This window comes from Gadus morhua, chromosome 18 (genome assembly GCF_902167405.1).
Source record: "Gadus morhua chromosome 18, gadMor3.0, whole genome shotgun sequence".
Classification (NCBI taxonomy): Eukaryota; Metazoa; Chordata; class Actinopteri; order Gadiformes; family Gadidae; genus Gadus; species Gadus morhua.
Genome location: NC_044065.1, coordinates 15,141,418 through 15,158,917, shown reverse-complemented (window position 1 = coordinate 15,158,917; position 17,500 = coordinate 15,141,418). Strand labels below are relative to the sequence as shown.

At 50.4% G+C, this 17,500-nt stretch overlaps 1 protein-coding gene across 4 annotated transcripts in view; it reads left to right on the top strand.

Annotated features, from left to right (window-relative positions):
- LOC115531103 (protein sidekick-2) overlaps window positions 1-17,500 on the top strand; it is a 286,697-nt gene that overhangs the window by 230,243 nt on the left and 38,954 nt on the right. For all 4 annotated transcript variants that reach the window (XM_030340152.1, XM_030340150.1, XM_030340151.1 and 1 more), the window contains exons 14-24: window positions 892-1,028; window positions 2,525-2,672; window positions 5,525-5,665; window positions 7,577-7,758; window positions 8,522-8,637; window positions 10,132-10,327; window positions 11,564-11,662; window positions 12,648-12,839; window positions 15,562-15,683; window positions 16,110-16,219; window positions 17,256-17,406. In XM_030340152.1, the coding sequence (XP_030196012.1) occupies window positions 892-1,028; window positions 2,525-2,672; window positions 5,525-5,665; window positions 7,577-7,758; window positions 8,522-8,637; window positions 10,132-10,327; window positions 11,564-11,662; window positions 12,648-12,839; window positions 15,562-15,683; window positions 16,110-16,219; window positions 17,256-17,406 (1,594 nt within the window). The remainder of the gene's footprint in view (window positions 1-891; window positions 1,029-2,524; window positions 2,673-5,524; window positions 5,666-7,576; window positions 7,759-8,521; window positions 8,638-10,131; window positions 10,328-11,563; window positions 11,663-12,647; window positions 12,840-15,561; window positions 15,684-16,109; window positions 16,220-17,255; window positions 17,407-17,500) is intronic.

Below are 17,500 nucleotides of genomic sequence, written 5' to 3'. Positions count from 1 at the left end.
ATGTGTGTGTTAGAGCGCAGAAGTGTGTGTGTGTTAACTGCTGTTCTTCAAGCACATACGCACAGAACAAATCGGTAGGTACACACGAGATTGCGAAATCAGATTCCCTTGTTTCTCAGATCAGGTCCGGTGTGGTCTGGTCCAGTCCACTGCCTATCTGGGGTCCATCTGGCTCCCTGACTGCCGTGTGTTCTATCAGGGTGGCCCTGAATCTGCCTGTTCATCTCTCCCGTGCCCGCCGGCTTCTCTGCGTATCTGTATATCTGAATTTACGACTCAGCGACTTAATGATCGTCGTGTTGGCTTTGTGTTTCACTGGCACTCCATAATAAGAAGCAAAGAAAGATGCAGGTTTTTATACCTTTCCATCAGTGCCTCGCAAACCATGCATCCCCCCACGCCACCCCCAAGGGAGAGTTATCCGGGACTCAATCTTGACAAGCGGCCTTATTGTACTGCCGTCTGTCTTTGTTCGCAATATTTCCAATTGATCGCAATATTGCCAATTGATCGCTCTTCTTTCTTTTGCTTGCAAAAAAAAAGTTGAGAAAGTAAGAAATTAAATAAAAAGAAAGAAAGAGTGAAAGTAAATAAAGTAAAAAGAAAGAATGAAGGTATAAGACAGACTGGGGTGTGTGTGTGCGTGTATGTTGGGGGGGGGGGGAGGCATTTAGAGAATTGCAAATCCCTGCAAAAAAAACAACAGAATCAAATAAATGCAGTCATCAGTAACAGACCCAGAGAAGCCCGAGGACGCAGCTTTTGTTGTCTCTGCTGTTTGTTTTTCGCTTTTAAATATTCATATTTCTTTATTTCCCTCTCCACTCCCCCCTCCCTCCCTCCTTCCTTCCTGCACCCCCTTGCTCCCCCCTTGCTTCGTGCCCTTCCCAGGCAGCTCCCTCACGCCCCAGAAAACCCGGTGGCGGTGCTGAGCACGGTGGAGAAGAGGGCCATCAACCTGACCTGGGCCAAGCCCTTTGACGGCAACAGCCCCCTGATCCGCTACATCCTGGAGGTGTCGGAGAACAGTAAGTCCCCCAGGCAGAAGGCCCGTCTCACCTGCAGCTCCTGCCCTCCGTGCGCTGGGGTCTGCTGCCTCTTCGCCGGGGTGATAGTTTGTTTTTTAGACCGTTGTGTATTCATGACCTGAACTTCGGCTGCCCTTGAACTCACCATGTGGGATTCAGCGGGGGCCATCTTTGTTTTTTTGGGATTTCTCTTTTTTTAGCCGCTCACGTATGAAGAGAACGGTGATCCTTTGTATTATGTTCCTGCCAATCAGGGTGTTAGATTTCAAAGGGGCTAATTGAACCAATAACTCTGCTTGTGTTTATCTTTTTGGAAGACGTTCTGTTGCCCTGTGCTGGGGAACTGTTTGCTGTAGGACGTTAGATCTCTGACATCTCTAATCTCTCTAATATTTAATAGCCTCTCTACTATATTCTACGTCTTTTCAATTTATTAAAAATCTATCGCTGATCCATGGCAACGCACTGCTCCGGTACCCGACCGAATGATCTTGTAAGTCATGAAGTTACCCTCAGACCTTTTTTCTGCTAACAAGACGAGAAACGTTTCAAAGAAGAGAACGCAATTATCCGACACCCTCAAAGTGCTTGTTGAATACTAAACGAGTGTAAATGTAGACAGAGAAATCATAAGCACTGAACCGTCGAGAATGTAAGAACATTCAACATCGCTCAGACAAGTGTGTTCCCCCCCCCCTCATCTCTCTCTCGCCCCCGCCCCGTCTCTCTTTCCCTCTCTCACTTTTTCTCTCTCTCTCTCTCTCTCTCTCTCTCTCTCTCTCTCTCTCTCTCTCTCTCTCTCTCTCTCTCTCTCTCTCTCTCTCTCTCTCTCTCTCTCTCTCTCTCTCTCTCTCTCTCTCTCTCTCTTTTTCTCTCTCTCTCTTTTTCTCTCTCTCTCTCTCTCTCTCTTTTTCTCTCTCTCTCTCTCTCTCTCTCTCTCTCTCTCTCTCTCTCTCTCTCTCTCTCTCTCTCTCTCTCTCTCTCTGTTTGTTCCCCTCTCCTTCTGATTAACCTAACCCTTCAATATATAATGTTACACGGAATGGGGGAAGCCATCGTTGCCCAGGCTTCAGGCCGGCAGCGGCGGTAGCAACAGTGCAGAATAGACGTTGGTTTAAAATTGTGAACCAACAGGGTGGGGGGGAGACAGGGGTGATGTGATGTGTTTTGTGTGAAATGCTATCGGGGGCTTGAAACACCTCTGAAGTTGGAACAATCTAGAGGTCGCCAGAGTCTGAGGCCCGCACGCCTTCCTGCCTCGGACCTCCCCCTGCCATCACAAATCTGCCATTGTAACATTACCAATCAAACTGTTGTGTACGACGCACAGCAGCTCGGCCTTCGTTTGAAGAGGTGCATAAATGTGCGGCCCGACGCGTGTGTCATAGGTCGGGGTTCGTTCGGGCGTTATTGCGGTATCCCTGTATAACTGTTATCTTGCTCTCTCTCTCTCTGTGCCTCCCTCTCTCTCTACCCCCCCCCCCCCCCTCCACCAGATGCTCCGTGGGCCATCCTGCTGGCCAACATCGAACCCGAGTCCAGTGCGGTGACGGTGAGCGGGCTCATCCCGGCGCGCTCCTACCAGTTCCGCCTGTGCGCCGTCAACGACGTGGGGAAGGGCCAGTTCAGCAAGGAGACAGACCGGTAAGGTCACCACACACACACACACACACACACAGGGGCGTAGCCACATGGGGGCAGAGGTTGGCACCCCCACTGGCCCCCCGGTGTATGAAAAAATCTTGAACGGAAACGGTCTAAAATGAAATATGTTATAAGTTTGATCTAACTTTGACTTTTTATTCTTATTCAAAGTGTCATATTTTGACGTTATGAATAAACGTAGACAACCAAGTGCCACCCCAAATATAAGACTGGCCTGAGCTGGCCACCACAGTAATAATAACCTGGCTACGCCCCTGCACACACGCCCTCTCTTATCCGTTTGGCGGACGTCATGGCTTCTTCCTAGCTAGCAGGATGTTCATCAGCAGTAAGGATGTTCATAGAACCAAGTGCCAAGCACTTACAGTGGTTTGGTTAACCCATTCCCTGTATACAACAAAGCTAGCGAGGATTCTACACAATGCTAAGTACTATTGCTACGTTTATTATAATAAGTGAGTACATTAATTGCCAGGACGTACAACATGCAGTAAGTGCGTAAGAGAGGTGTGGAGGGGTGGTATCTTGGTGGCCATCATGGTTCCTAAAAGTCCATACGGAGACGCCACAGCGTCATTATCCACACACACACACACACACACTCTGATTCACACCTCACCCCGCCATAGCTGTCCCATAACATTCATTCATCATCGCTTTGCTGGATTGGCGGCGCCGCCTTTTAATCTGGAGTAATTCTCCTCCCTCTCCGCTCCTTGCCTTGGGACACATCAAATGAGAGTATCTGTTAAGCTTAAGGTCTTAAGGTATTCCTGCCGCCGCGCCGACCGCCCGTGCTATGATTAGCAGCCGTAATCAGATCCTACTCCGTCGTACAACTTTACTTACTACACCGTAGCAAACAAAACATGATTCATTCCCATGTGATTCAATCGCTTCCCACGAGCTGCTTTTAGGTGTCTCACCTTGAACCTCGAGAGGATCATTTGCATATTCATAGGTGTAATGAAAACGTCATCTAGAGTCAGTGACTGTCTCCTCTCAGAACTTACCCTGAGTTAGTCTTTGGTTTAATGAGACAATGGTGCACAGTGTTGTGAATGTAAATGGTTAAGTGGTGTATAGTGGTATCGTTTGATTATCATTTGTGTGTGAGCAGAGGGTAGTATGAATGTGACGCGGTTGAGTGAAAGTCAATCTGTTTCCACAACAAGGAGCTTGGCTGATCTCTCAAGCCCCGGGTGTCTCTCTGTCTGTCTGCTTATCAGAAAACAGGTGTTTGTGTGTGTGTGTGTGTGTGTGTGTGTGTGTGTGTGTGTGTGTGTGTGTGTGTGTGTGTGTGTGTGTGTGTGTGTGTGTGTGTGTGTGTGTGTGTGTGTGTGTGTGTGTGTGTGTGGAGGGGGGATTTCCAGAAGCTCGCTAGAAAACACACATTCACACAAAATAAAATACAGCCTTACTCCTCCACAATCTTCAAACCTCCCTCCCTCGAAGCAGATGGCAGGTTTTAGGTGAAGGGGTCTGTGTGTGCGTGCGCACCCGTTTGCGTGTTTGTGTGCGTGTGTGTAAGACTGCTTGCGTGCATTCGTGGTGAATCAGGTTTGGCCTTTCGGTGGCCTCACAAGAACAGTATTACCTCTATCTCTTACACACCTACACACATACACACACATCTACACAAACAAACACACACACACGCACACGCAGAAACACACACACACACACACATATGGACTCCCCATCTACTACAAGTTGTCACACTACCTCATACTTTAAGCTCTCCCAGTCAGAAGCCACAGGGGGACTGGGGGGTGGGTGGGTGTTTGACTCCCCCTCCCACCCACCCACCCTCCCGTCCCAGACAGCGGGTGCTGGGTGCTGCTGAACGTTTTGTGATGGCGTTTGATCCTAAATCTCCGGTATTGATCTCTCGTGCTCGCCGCTTCCTCCACCCCCCCCCCCCCCCCCCCCCCCCTCGAAGCTGTGGATTTGTCCTTTCTGTGTGTCTGTTGTGCGGATAAAGATATAGATTTTAGTAGCCGCGAAATTGATTTAGCATCCTTTAGATATATAATTTTTTTCCTCGCTGTCGGTTAGCTTATTTCCTGAGTGCCGCAATAGTGATTGAGTGCTTTGGACGTGCGACCGGAATGCTTTTATCAAAAGACAGGCGTTTTGAGTGCATTATCAGAAGACAAAAGGTATTGCCGCGACGAGGAACGCTTCAAACGGAGGGCGTCGGGGAGGACGGGGCGGGAGAGAGAGGATCCCACATAGTGAAGAAGAACAACGAGAGCTCGCAGACTAAATATACCAAGAGAATAACCTCACCGCCGCGGTTTATCACCAAACTCCTGAGGCTGCCGAGGTTCTGGGAAGCCTTGGGGTTTACTTCAAACACTTTGTTTGTTAACCACAAAATGAATGTATTTTCTCAGAAATACTTACCCTGTCTTCTGTCTGTGTGTGGTTGTGTGTGTGTGTGTGTGTGTGTGTGATTGTCTCTGTGTGTGTCTCTGTTGGTGTGATGGTGCTGTGTGTGTCTGTGTGTGCGTGTTTGTGTGTGTCTGTCTCTATGTGTATGTGTGTGTGTATGTGTGTGGCTATGTGTGTCTCTGTGTGTGGTTGTGTGTGTCTCTGTGTGTGGTTGTGTGTGTGTGTGTGTGTGTGCGTGCGTGTGTGTGTGTGTGTGTGTGTGTGTGTGTGTGTGCGTGTGTGAATGTGTCGGTGTCGGTGTCGGTGTGCGTGGCTATGTGTGTCTCTGTGTGTGGTTGTGTGTGTCTCTGTGTGTGTGTGTGTGTGTGCGTGCGTGTGTGTGTGTCGTGTGCGTGTGTTTGTGTGTGTGTGTGCGTGTGTTTGTGTGTGTGCAGTGAGTCCCTTCCAGAGGAGCCCCCGAGTGCCCCGCCCCAGAACGTCATCGCCAGCGGCCGCACCAACCAGTCCATCATGGTCCAGTGGCAGCCGCCCCCGGAGAGCCACCAGAACGGCATGCTGAAGGGCTACAGCATCCGGTAACACACACACACACACACACACACATGCACGCACTCACACACACAGACACGTGCACAGGCACACACACGCACACCCATGCATGCAACAAATAAGCACAGGCACAGACACACAAACACATGTGCAGATACACAAACACGCACACAAACACGCACACGCAGAGACACACAAAAAAAACACACATACACACAAACGCATGTGTTCACATACACACACGCACGCACACAAACAAGCAAGCACACGCACTGTCACACAAACAAACACACATACACACAAACGTGTGCACAGAGGGACACAGATGTACACATACGGATACTTGAATTCTTCTCACAATTGTCACTGGAAAATGCCTAGGTGTGTCATCAATAAATGTATTCCAGTCAAGTGGACACCACAGCATCGCATGCAGCAGCATGTGTTACCATGTGATTTGTGGCACCCACACATGGTATTCACTGAGGCGAGTGGCAGTGTGTGATTATATAGGCCAGGTGACTCTCAACACGGAAATGTGCCTGGAATTGCATGTGTTTTGTTAGCTTTGTGCGTTTCTGTTTGGGATTTTTGTGCCTGTTGTTTAGCGCATGATTTTACTGATTTGAACCCTGTCCTCGGGTACAAAGTAATGAACGGCCCCATGCTGCTCTAAACGCTCCCCCCACTTCTGCTGGGCTCCATATCCCTTAATCCATCAAGGGGAATTACATTTAAATCAAATCAGAAACGTAATGAATTTAGGAAAGATTGACCCTGCGCTGCTGACTATAAATGCTTCAGATATGTAATTAGTTTGATGTTTTGTTGGGCATGATATTTATTGCAGCCAAATGAAACAGTAGGTGTTCTGTTTTTCACAGTCCAACCGAGATGCGTTCATTCTGTTCTTCTCCGTAATCTGTGTCTTGCGCTAGTGCTTTGTCTCCCCCCTGCTGCAGCACTGGTAAACTGCAGCCTCCGCGCGAAACGGCTTTCCGTGGAACCGTGTGTGCTCTGGCAAATGGCTTGATTGATCAGGGTTGACTTTGTGAGGTTGGCTTTTGCCTAAAATGAAAGAGGAAAAAAGTAAAGACCTCAGCATGGCAAAATGTGTTATAGCCTGTTGTATGTTATCTGTTAAATCTATCGATTGCTCTTTCCTCTCTCAAGGACAAAACCCAGTGAGAGAAAAGGGTTCAGCATCTTGCTGTAGGACAATTAGGGGAGGATAATTGCTGAGGTTGCAGTCTCACTGAGTTTATTTTTTTAATCTCCTTGTTATTTAGTTTTTAGTTTTTTTTTTAAGTCTATCCTCTTAGAATTGAAACCTAATGAGTTATTGGTAAAATTAGTCTGGATTATTTTGGGTCTGTTGGTTTTTCATGCTCCTGAATATTAATTTGCGTCCTTGATTGAACTTGCTGAATATTAGCATGTTTTTCTTTCATGAGGAAAGGCAAAGTCTCGCACAACTCGCTTCACACACTGTCTAGGCTTTCGGCAGACTTTATCCAAAGCTACTTAGAAGAATTCACAAACATTAAGGGGCAACTAGGGTGGCCTGGTTTAACCAGACCGCATCAAGCGTGCACTGCCCTTATGCTCCATCCAGTCAGAAAGAAGCTTCATAGTCCCAACACACAAACATACAAACATACCCACACCAACACACACACAGAACACACGCACACTTCTTCACATGCAGAAAACACTCACTCACACAAACACAGACCAAACACAAACCCACACACAGACACACATACAGAACACACTCTCTGACACACCTACAAACACACCCACACCCACATCCAGAACAGAAACATACACAGAACACACAGACACACACATTACCCTCAATCCAATTGGCCCAACATATATCTATTTCCATACCCTGTATTCTAAAGCCCTTCTTCTGGACCACGTGCTGCCCCTAGGTACCGGCTCACGGGTCTGCCCGGTGACTACCAGATCATGAACATCTCCTCCTCCGACGTGACCAACCTGCTGCTGGAGGAACTCATCATCTGGACCAACTACGAGATCGAGGTGGCGGCCTACAATGGCGCCGGGCTGGGCACCTTCAGCCACAAGGTCACGGAGTGGACCCTGCAGGGAGGTGAGGTTCAGACCGGTGGTGGCTGATCCTTCTGATCGGCTCTGTGGTTTAGGGGTCGGAGTTTTGACAGACCTGTGAAGGCAACGGAAAAGACCCGATATGAGGGATCCAAGGGGCGAAGTGACAACAACAACTCATTTTGACAATTCAGACGATTGCAACAATTTCAAGGAAGGTCACTTTCTGCACACCTGGCCTGTTGGCTGTCTCCTTTACAGACCAGGACCTTGGCTGTTATTGGGCCGCATTCAGGGTGCGGTGCAACACGAATGAACAAACCCACACCTCCACACATCCCCACACACACCTCCAAATACACACAGGCGTAACAAGCCGGCCAGCCCTTGTGCAACAAATTGAGTCAAAAGCCCCAGGCAGCTGCCCTGCCCGGCGATCGATCCCGGCTTTGTGATGTCCATAAAGCCGGGGCGACACCTTCTTAAAATCCACAGGCGGCCTCCGAGAGAAAGTCCGGCCACAGGCACATAATTGTCCGCCGGTCTGGGGGAGAGCGGAGGGTGGCGGGTGGTGAGAGGAAGGCGGGGAGAGGGAGGGGGGAAGTCATCAGAACCACCCGGGGTGAAGGCAGCGCTGGCCCTGACCCGTGGCACCATCGATTCAGACATCAGAAGTAGAGGCGGGCGGCCGGAGGCGCCCTGGCACCTCCTCTGTCCTGCTCGCCTTCTTTAATATGACCCTCTCCCCCTTTGTTCTCTGTCCTTCCGTGTCCTCCCCCCACCCCCTCCCCTCCCTCCCTTCTCAGTTCCCACCATCGCCCCCGGCAACGTGCAGGCGGAGGCGGGGAACTCCACCACGATCCGCTTCACCTGGACGGCGCCCAACCCTCAGTTCATCAACGGCATTAACCAGGGCTACAAGGTGAACCGTGGCACCGCACACACACACGCGCACACACTCACGCACACGCACAGGAGACACTCACTCAGACACACCTACACATGCGCATGCACCCGCAAACACACACACACACACACTGACACAAAACACAGAACACACAGACACACAAACACACACACTGACACACCTACAAACACACGCCCACACACACAGAACGGAGACACACACACACAGAACACACACACACGCACAGACACAGAACACAAACAGAACAAACAAACACACACACAGCCAAAGAACACGGTCACACTCTCTCCCCCCTATCACTCAGCCGTCCTCTGGTACAGTGACAGTGCTGTCAGCGTCTGGCGTGAAGCATCACGCGTCTCCGCGTCGGGACAGGAGCACACAAGCCTCCGGCGGGGGGTGGGGGGGGGGGGCGGGGGGGGGGGAGGACGTTGGGTCGCAAGGCACGCCTGCTCTGATGATGAACGTCTTCGGCGGGCCTTCATGGTCATTTGGATGTCATGTGTCTCTCTTTGGCACGTCAGACTGGCCGCTTGGACAGCGGCCCACCTTAGAGGGAGTGGGGGAGGGTGGGGGGGAGAGAGAGAGAGAGAGAGAGATGGAGGAAGGGAGGGAGGGAGGAAGGGAGGGGGAGAGAGAGAGAGAGGGAGTTGACGGTTCACACATAAAGCATGAGGGAGGAGTGAGGGAGGAACTGCCCGTATTGAGCGGATGTATAGGACGGGAGGTGAACGTTGGACTAGAGGGGGCTGGCGAGAGGAGAGACGGGTAACAGGAGAGACAGAGTGGGAGGATAGAGAGGAGAGGAGAGGTGGGTCAAAAGGGAGAGGGAGTCGGAGGATGGAGAGGAGAACGGGCAGCCGTCCAGCTGACATTCCGCATCTCAGTCCCAAGTCCTAACACCCAGCACCCCCCCCCCCCCCCCGTCACTTCCTGCCATTCTCCCTGGGCCCTCCAAGGGCGAGTCCTCCACCCACTACATTCCCCCCCCCCCCCCCCCCCCCCCCCCCCCGACACACACACACACACACACACAAACCCATACACTGGGGACTCATTACGGTGGCCAGCTAATTGGTCAATCCGAGCTCGTAACTCACGGCTTTCACTTCCACTTGCACACTCTGGGGGTCCGGGAACACGGCCCGACGCTCCACTGGCCTCAGCTGCTCTTTCAGCCCCAGCCCCCCCCCCCCTCGCTACCCCGCCATCCCCCTCTCTCTCCCCTTACCCCCAAACAGCTCCCCAGAGTGGCTCCGGCATTGTAGCAGACAGACAGACAGACAGACAGACAGACAGACAGACAGACAGACAGACAGACAGACAGACAGACAGACAGACAGACAGACGAAAACAGTTGCCTTGTTTTGCGGATGCAAAATGAATAGCTTCCGACGCTCTTACACCGTGCAAGATGTTCATGCATATATTAATTCGTATTTTCTCTTAACCTTTTTTTTTTATCTCATTTTACATTCCTGGTCCTAGTTGCTGGCCTGGGAGCCGGGGCACGAGGATGTGGTTGCCATGGTAACTGTGCGACCCAACTTCCAGGACAGCATCCACGTGGGCTATGTCTCGGGCCTGAAGAAGTTCACAGACTACTACACATCAGTGCTGTGCTTCACCACGCCCGGGGACGGCCCCCACAGCAAGCCCCAGCACCTCAGGACACACGAGGACAGTGAGTCTCGCTCTAGCTCTAAGTGTCTTTCTCTCTCTCTCTCTCTCTTGCTTTCTCTCCATCTTTTTACCTCTCTCTCTCTCTCTCTCTCTCTCTCTCTCTCTCTCTCTCTCTCTCTCTCTCTCTCTCTCTCTCTCTCTCTCTCTCTCTCTCTCTCTCTCTCTGTTTCATCCCTCTCTCTTTCTCTCCCTGCCTCCACTCACACTCCCAGTCTTGTCCCTTACCGTCTGCTATTTCTCATTTCTCCCTCACCTTCCTTCCCCCCCATAATTATTTTTCATTCATCATTGATACTTTTTCCCTCCTGCACACAGTCTCACATTCTCCCCAATCTCTCGTCTGTAGGGGCCAAGCATTTGCTTTTTCCCCTCAGCTTCTCTCCTATCTTATCTCTCTGTCCTCACTCAACTCCACTCCCCCCCCCCTCTATCTAGCGCTCAGTTACATCCCTCTCTCTATATCTCAGTTTTCCTCTCATCTTCTATGCGTCTTCTAATCCCTCCCGCCAGCAGCCATGCTATCCCCCTCTCCGTCTCTCTCTTCTTATTCTTCATTTTCTCCCTTCTTTTCTCCTTTCTCTGTTCTCCCTAACCTTGTCACTTCCTCTCGTCTCTCTGTCTCTCCCTTCATCCTCACTTTACCTCTTCCACTCTCCTCTCCTCTCTCTTCTTCATCACCTTCTCTCTTCCTCTCTTTCTCTCTCCCTCTCTATCTGAGATCACCCTCTCCTGGCGGCGGTGGGGCTGTCGAAGGATAGGGGTGAGGGGGGGGGGGGGGGGGGGAGGGGGGGGGGGGGAGGACGACGACACTAACAGGTCCACAGGGCCGGATCCATTATTCATGCGGAACCTAGTTGTACAGAAGTGCAAATTAAGCCGCCATCTTGACTCTCCTCTTCGACTGGGGATCAGCTGTAATTGGAGCACGTCCTCCCACAGATTATCGGTTTAGCCTTACGAGACACTAATAGCCATCTCATCGTCACCCCCCCTCCCCCACGCCATACACTACCCCCACATTTTTGTCATTTCAAAGTAAAAGCCCACATTTCCCTTTTTTGGGCTGCGTTCTTGAACAGCATCGTCAGCGTTTGTTCAAAGACACTAGGACCCTTCTCCCACCGACTGAGGTCTTTACGTTGTTGAGGGGACGGCAGACGAGGCACCGCTGCTCAACCGGCTTCCATAACCGCCCGCCCTTTCTCTCTCTCTCTCTCTCTGTGTTTTTCCCGCTCAGCGCCCGGCGCCGTGGGTCACCTGAGCTTCACCGAGATCCTGGACACGTCGCTCAAGGTCAGCTGGAGGGAGCCTGGCGAGAAGAACGGCGTGCTCACTGGTACGTCCCGTCCTGTCCGGTCCCGTCCTGCCCTGTCCTGTCTGACAGAGATTTATACGCACCCTGCTGCCCCCCTTGAGGACGGGTAAGGATTGAGGGGTGGGTGAGGCTGACAAGAAAGAACAGGGTCCCCCCCCCCCCCCCCCCCCACTAACGATGAAGAGGACAGTGCAACAGCTGATCTAGTACTTTATCTAATAAATCTAGCACTCCACGCCAGACTAGCTGTTGGCTATTACGACGTTCAGTCTAGCCTTTCATCCAAAGGGACTCATGCGTTCACAGTGAATAGGGATACATGTCGTTAAGCAGTGGTTAAGGGCTTAGGTGTCTCACTCAAGAACTTGAGGTGGTTGAGAGCTTGGAATTACTTCACTGAGACGAGTGAGAAAGACCGCAGTGTGCGCCCCGCCGCCTAGCTTCCTCCTAGCTTCCTCCACACATTGTTTTGTACAGTTCAGAGTAGGCCTATTGATACATCTCTAGAGTTCTTGAGTTGCTTCTTGTATCTCTTGTAGGTAATATATGAGTCTTGTGTATCGTCATAATGATACTAATAATCGTAAAAGACTGCACGAGACATAAAGTTTCAAGGTGTACCTCGTTATTAGACTGTTGAGGAGCAGTTGCCTCTGAACAATACTGTGGTCGTAGCTGAGGGGACCACAATCTATAAATTGCTGTTGGAGAAAATTAACTTTGAGGTAACGAGTGGTTTGTATGCGCCGGCGTCAGGGGCGTAATCACAGCCTGATTTAATTAGTTTCATTCGGCTTTTAATGAAGTCAATTTCATATTTTGTGAGCGCAACCCTGAAGCACGCTAGCTGGCGAAGCGCTACGCTAATCAATAAAATCTGTGAGCTAGTTATTCCACCCGCGGTGCATTTTTTTATTCTTCTTCTTCCACTCATGTTCTTTCGCCTCATTAACCTCTCCTGCTCCTTTTATTCTCCTCTGCGTCGCCTTTCTTTCCTCCGGTCTAGGCTACCGGATCTCCTGGGAGGAGTTTAACCGCACCAACACCAGGGTGACCCACTACCTGCCCAACGTGACCCTGGACTACCGGGTCACCGGCCTGACGGCGCTCACCACCTACACCATCGAGGTGGCGGGCATGACCTCCAAGGGCCAGGGGCAGCTGTCCTCCTCCACCATCTCCTCCGGGGTCCCTCCAGGTCAGACACAGAGAGACGCAGAGCAGCCTGTAGCCAAGCTAGTTGGTTCGCTAAAAACGGTCGGCTAGTTGAGCAACGGAATGCGCCATGGTTTGTGTGTGAATTTACCCAACTAGTGAGGCATAAATAAGTGCGATGAGTATGACGGCTAGTGGTTGAAAAGGATTTTAAAAAGTTAGCGGGGATGGATTTTAAATAGGCGCTAAGCAGTTAGCTTATAAAGCACCAAATTAGCCTCCCATGGTGTTCATTCTTCACAAATGGTTAAGTGTACTTGTGATTTTTTTGACAGTTAAGAATGAAATTATCTCTCCAAATCTGTAATTCAATCCCCCCCTAAAAGTGGTTGTAAGTGCTATGGCATGATGAGCCATTCAGTTTTCCAACACCAGCCAATTTAGACCCAAAATACATGGTGGGTTACAAAGTAATAGTACTATATCGACTCAAACAGGTGTACGACTAAAGCTCTCTCGAACGCAGAACATCTGAAAAATGATCTCTCATTGCAACTCCGCTGTGTAAATCAGCCAAGTTTGTTTGGTGGATGTCGGCCATTATTGACCTAGCGCACTCGCACTAAGTCTGCACCTTTGTGTGAGGGCCAGAGAACGTGGTGTGCTACAGCCCTGCTGGTGTCTGGCCTGGTCGTCAAACTCACATAGAGAGCCCCCTCTGACGGCGCCATAAACCACACTAGGACTCCATTAGCTTAGAGAGGGACACACAGACACTCACACACCTGCCGCTTTAGAGCATGGAGCACTAGCAGAGTTGGACAGATATCCATATCCGTCCCCCCAGCCAGACAGAAGTAAGAGCACCCAGGTGACCCATTTTCCTCGGCCCCCGGTTTCATTTTTTTCCTCCCTTTATCTTTTATGATTGATATTAAACTCCCGATAAATTGAGTAATGGAAATACAATAGCCGCTCTAAATCACCATAGCCGAAGCCTAGCCCCATACATCTGTAAATAGCTGTCACATTGAATATAACTGTATGGGGACCTGTCAGCGGCTGTGTGTGTGTGTGTGTGTGTGTGTGTGTGTGTGTGTGTGTGTGTGTGTGTGTGTGTGTGTGTGTGTGTGTGTGTGTGTGTGTGTGTGTGTGCAGGTGTGTGTGTGCAGGCGTGTGTGTGCAGGTGTGTGAGTGAGTGTTCTGTGTGTGTGTGTGTGTGTGTGTGTGTGTGTGTGTGTGTGTGTGTGTGTGTGTGTGTGTTTGTGTGTGTGTGTGCGTGTCTATGTGTGCGTTCGGTGTGTATGCGATTGAATATCTGTGTGAGGTCTCTGTGTGTGTGTGTGGGTGGGGTTGGGGTGTGTGGGGGGTTAGTGGTTATGGCTCTGCAGTTATGGGCCTCCTGGAATGGGGTCTATACTCCCGTCCTGCTCGTGTAAAGACACCACCCTCTGGGTTTGTTACGCCGCCCCAGAGACCACAGATTGGATGGCCGGTCACGCCAAATGATTTACAAGTGCAGATTTCACCACCGAGGGTTAAAATATGTCTGTTTCATTAGCTCCGAATGGCCCCGCCGTTTAGGGCAAGGAAAAATAGAGCAGGCACCCTTGGTCTGCTAACTATACCCCGGGCGCAGTTATGTATGGGTAATATTAACCCAGTGTCACTTTAATGTTGCCACGTGAGGTGTCCCATCCCTCCATAAACAGGATGTATGTGGCTACACCTTGCACTGGAACGCCGATACAGTATGGAGAGGTGAGCTGGATAGGGAACCAAATGCCCAGGGGAAGAGGGGTGTGTGTGTGTGTGTGTGTGTGTGTGTGTGTGTGTGTGTGTGTGTGTGTGTGTGTGTGTGTGTGTGTGTGTGTGTGTGTGTGTGTGTGTGTGTGTGTGTGTGTGTGCTCCAGTAATAGTGGCCCTGTGTGTGTGTGTGTGTGTGTGTGTGTGTGTGTGTGTGTGTGTGTGTGTGTGTGTGTGTGTGTGTGTGTTTGTTTGTGCCAATTACAGAGTGCCTTTCTTTGTGTGTGTGTGTGTGTGTGTGTGTGTGTGTGTGTGTGTGTGTGTGTGTGTGTGTGTGTGTGTGTGTGTGTGTGTGTGTGTGTGTGTGTGTGTACACGGCAGAAGAATATTGAATAGTGTTATGAAGGTGCTGTTTTCTGGAGAAAAAAATTCTAATGTTTACTGTGATGGAGTGGAAACTGAGGCATATCAAATTGGATCTCAATAGCAAACAATTCCAGGTAGCGGCAGAGTAATTGGAATCTGGTTGCTTCTGGTAGACAGGAGTGTATTGGAATCCCTTCCAGCATCCACCTCGCAACTACTTCTGTTACCTCTTGGACTCTCATCGCTACAGCTTGGAGTGCGAGAGAGAGAGAGAGAGAGAGAGAGAGAGAGAGAGAGAGAGAGAGAGAGAGAGAGAGAGAGAGAGAGAGAGAGAGAGAGAGAGAGAGAGAGAGAGAGAGAGAGAGAGAGAGAGAGAGAGAGAGAGAGAGAGAGAGAGAGAGAGAGAGAGAGAGAGAGAGAGAGAGAGAGAGAGTTTTGCTTTCATTGTGGCCACAAGGGAGCGGTGTTGTAAACTAAAAAGGCCGCTTTTAAAACGCCCACAGAAGCCAAAGTCAACAAAGCGAACTCGCGCGGACGTTCGCATCTTATCTCGATCTCGCTCTAAACTTCAGGGAGCTTCTTTTTCATTCCCAGCCTGTGTTGAACTCATGTATGTTAACCCCCCCTCCCCCCTGTCTCTGATCTCCCCTCAGAGCTGCCCGGCCCCCCCTCCAACATGGCCATCTCCAACATTGGCCCACGCTCCGTCACGCTGCAGTTCAAACCAGGCTACGACGGCAAGACTTCCATCTCCCGCTGGCAGGTGGAGGCCCAGGTGAGACCATTACCCCAGATCCAAGCTCCCTGCTGGGGTGTTTGATGAGAGCCATGGTGCTGATCCGGTGATGACAGGTTTCACTTTCTGAACTTTATTGATGTGGGTGTCACGGCAGTAAGATCATATAATGTTTCATAATTTGTGTCTTTGGTGAGTTTCTCCCTTTGCTCATTACCTTGTTCCTTTTATAGACATCACTGACTGCTGCTTTCAAAGCCTCATCCGAGGAACTCAAGATATATTCAAGATAGACGCAGTTAACTTTATATTATTGTTCCCAGCCTCACTATTGTTCTGAGTCTCACTTTTGAGACGCTTTGTCTAAAGGCCTTAGCCAAATGTCTACCCTTCAGCGTAAACGTGGCTCCTACTGTAGTGTCTCCCAGTGAAACACCACTGACACCCCCTCTCCCGTCCCGTCAGGTGGGCGTCACAGGGGAGACGGAGGACTGGGTGCTGGTCCACCAGCGCTACAACGAACCCGAGGCCCGCTCCCTGGAGGTGCCGGGACTCAACCCCTACACCTTCTACAGGTGGGGCGCAACGAGCTCTCTAGCGCGCTGGTAGCATAGCATCACACACAGAGACACACCTGGCGGGACGATGCTGGTGCTGAATGTTATGCTGCAGATTGGAGATTGGAGACATCAGAACTGATAATGAGGATGATTAGGATGATGATGATGATGGAGTGCTGATGATGATAATGATGATGATGGAATGGTGATGATGACGAGGATGGGGGTGGTGATGATGATAATGATGAAGGTGATGATGATGAGTATGATTAGGATGATGATGATGATGATGATGATGATGATGTTGATGATTAAGGGGATGATGGTGACGGAGGTGATGATGATGATGATGATTGAGGTGATGATGATGACGGTGCTGAGGTTTATCATAGTAGTGATGATGAGGATGATGATGATGATGATCATGTAAAGCAGTTGTGGGGAAAATCTGAGATCGGAGATAGCTCTTTGAAGTGTTTCCACCATGCACATGATTGATCGGCACTACATGGAATGTGATAGAAAATAGCTGTGGTGTCACGTTGGTATGGAAGTGTGCGGGCAGATTAAATGGCCGATCTGATTAGCTGGGTGTGTTTGTGTTTGTTTTGTGATAGGTCTGGGTATGTGTGTGTCTTTGTCTGTCTGAGTATCCCAGACAGAGTTCATCTCCATGTCCTTGCCTTATCTACGTCAGTTAGAGATAGGAGCTTCACCAGATTCTGTGTGGTATAGTGTGTGTGTATGTGTCACTGTGTGTTTGTGTGTCAGTTTATGTGTGTGTGTGTGTGTGTGTGTGTGTGCGTGTGTGTGTGTGTCACTGTGTGTGAACTTGATCCTGGACTCTGAAACAAACTATAGAGAAATATATCCATACACCGTAATCTTTGTCCAATCAATTGCTGATGGATCTGTCTACCTGTCTGGAAATGAACCAAACTTTAATACCCTCAATTGTCTTAGTGACACCCCAGAGAGCTCCAAACCAGCGCTCTGCAGTCCCAACGCAGTGCATTCTGACGCAGGCCTGTGGCTCCCGTCCTGTCGCTAGGTTCCGCATGCGTCAGCTGAACATTGTGGGCTCCAGCCCCCCCAGCCAGCCCTCGAGGAAGATCCAGACCCTACAGGCCTCGCCGGACATGGCCCCCGCCAACGTCACCCTGCGCACGGCCAGCGAGACCAGCCTGTGGCTCCGCTGGGTGGTGAGTAGAGACATGGTGCCCCCAGGTCTTTGTTTCCCCAGGTCAGGTGGAGGGGGAACAAGAGTTCACTGAGTGATGAAGCACATGCCAGATG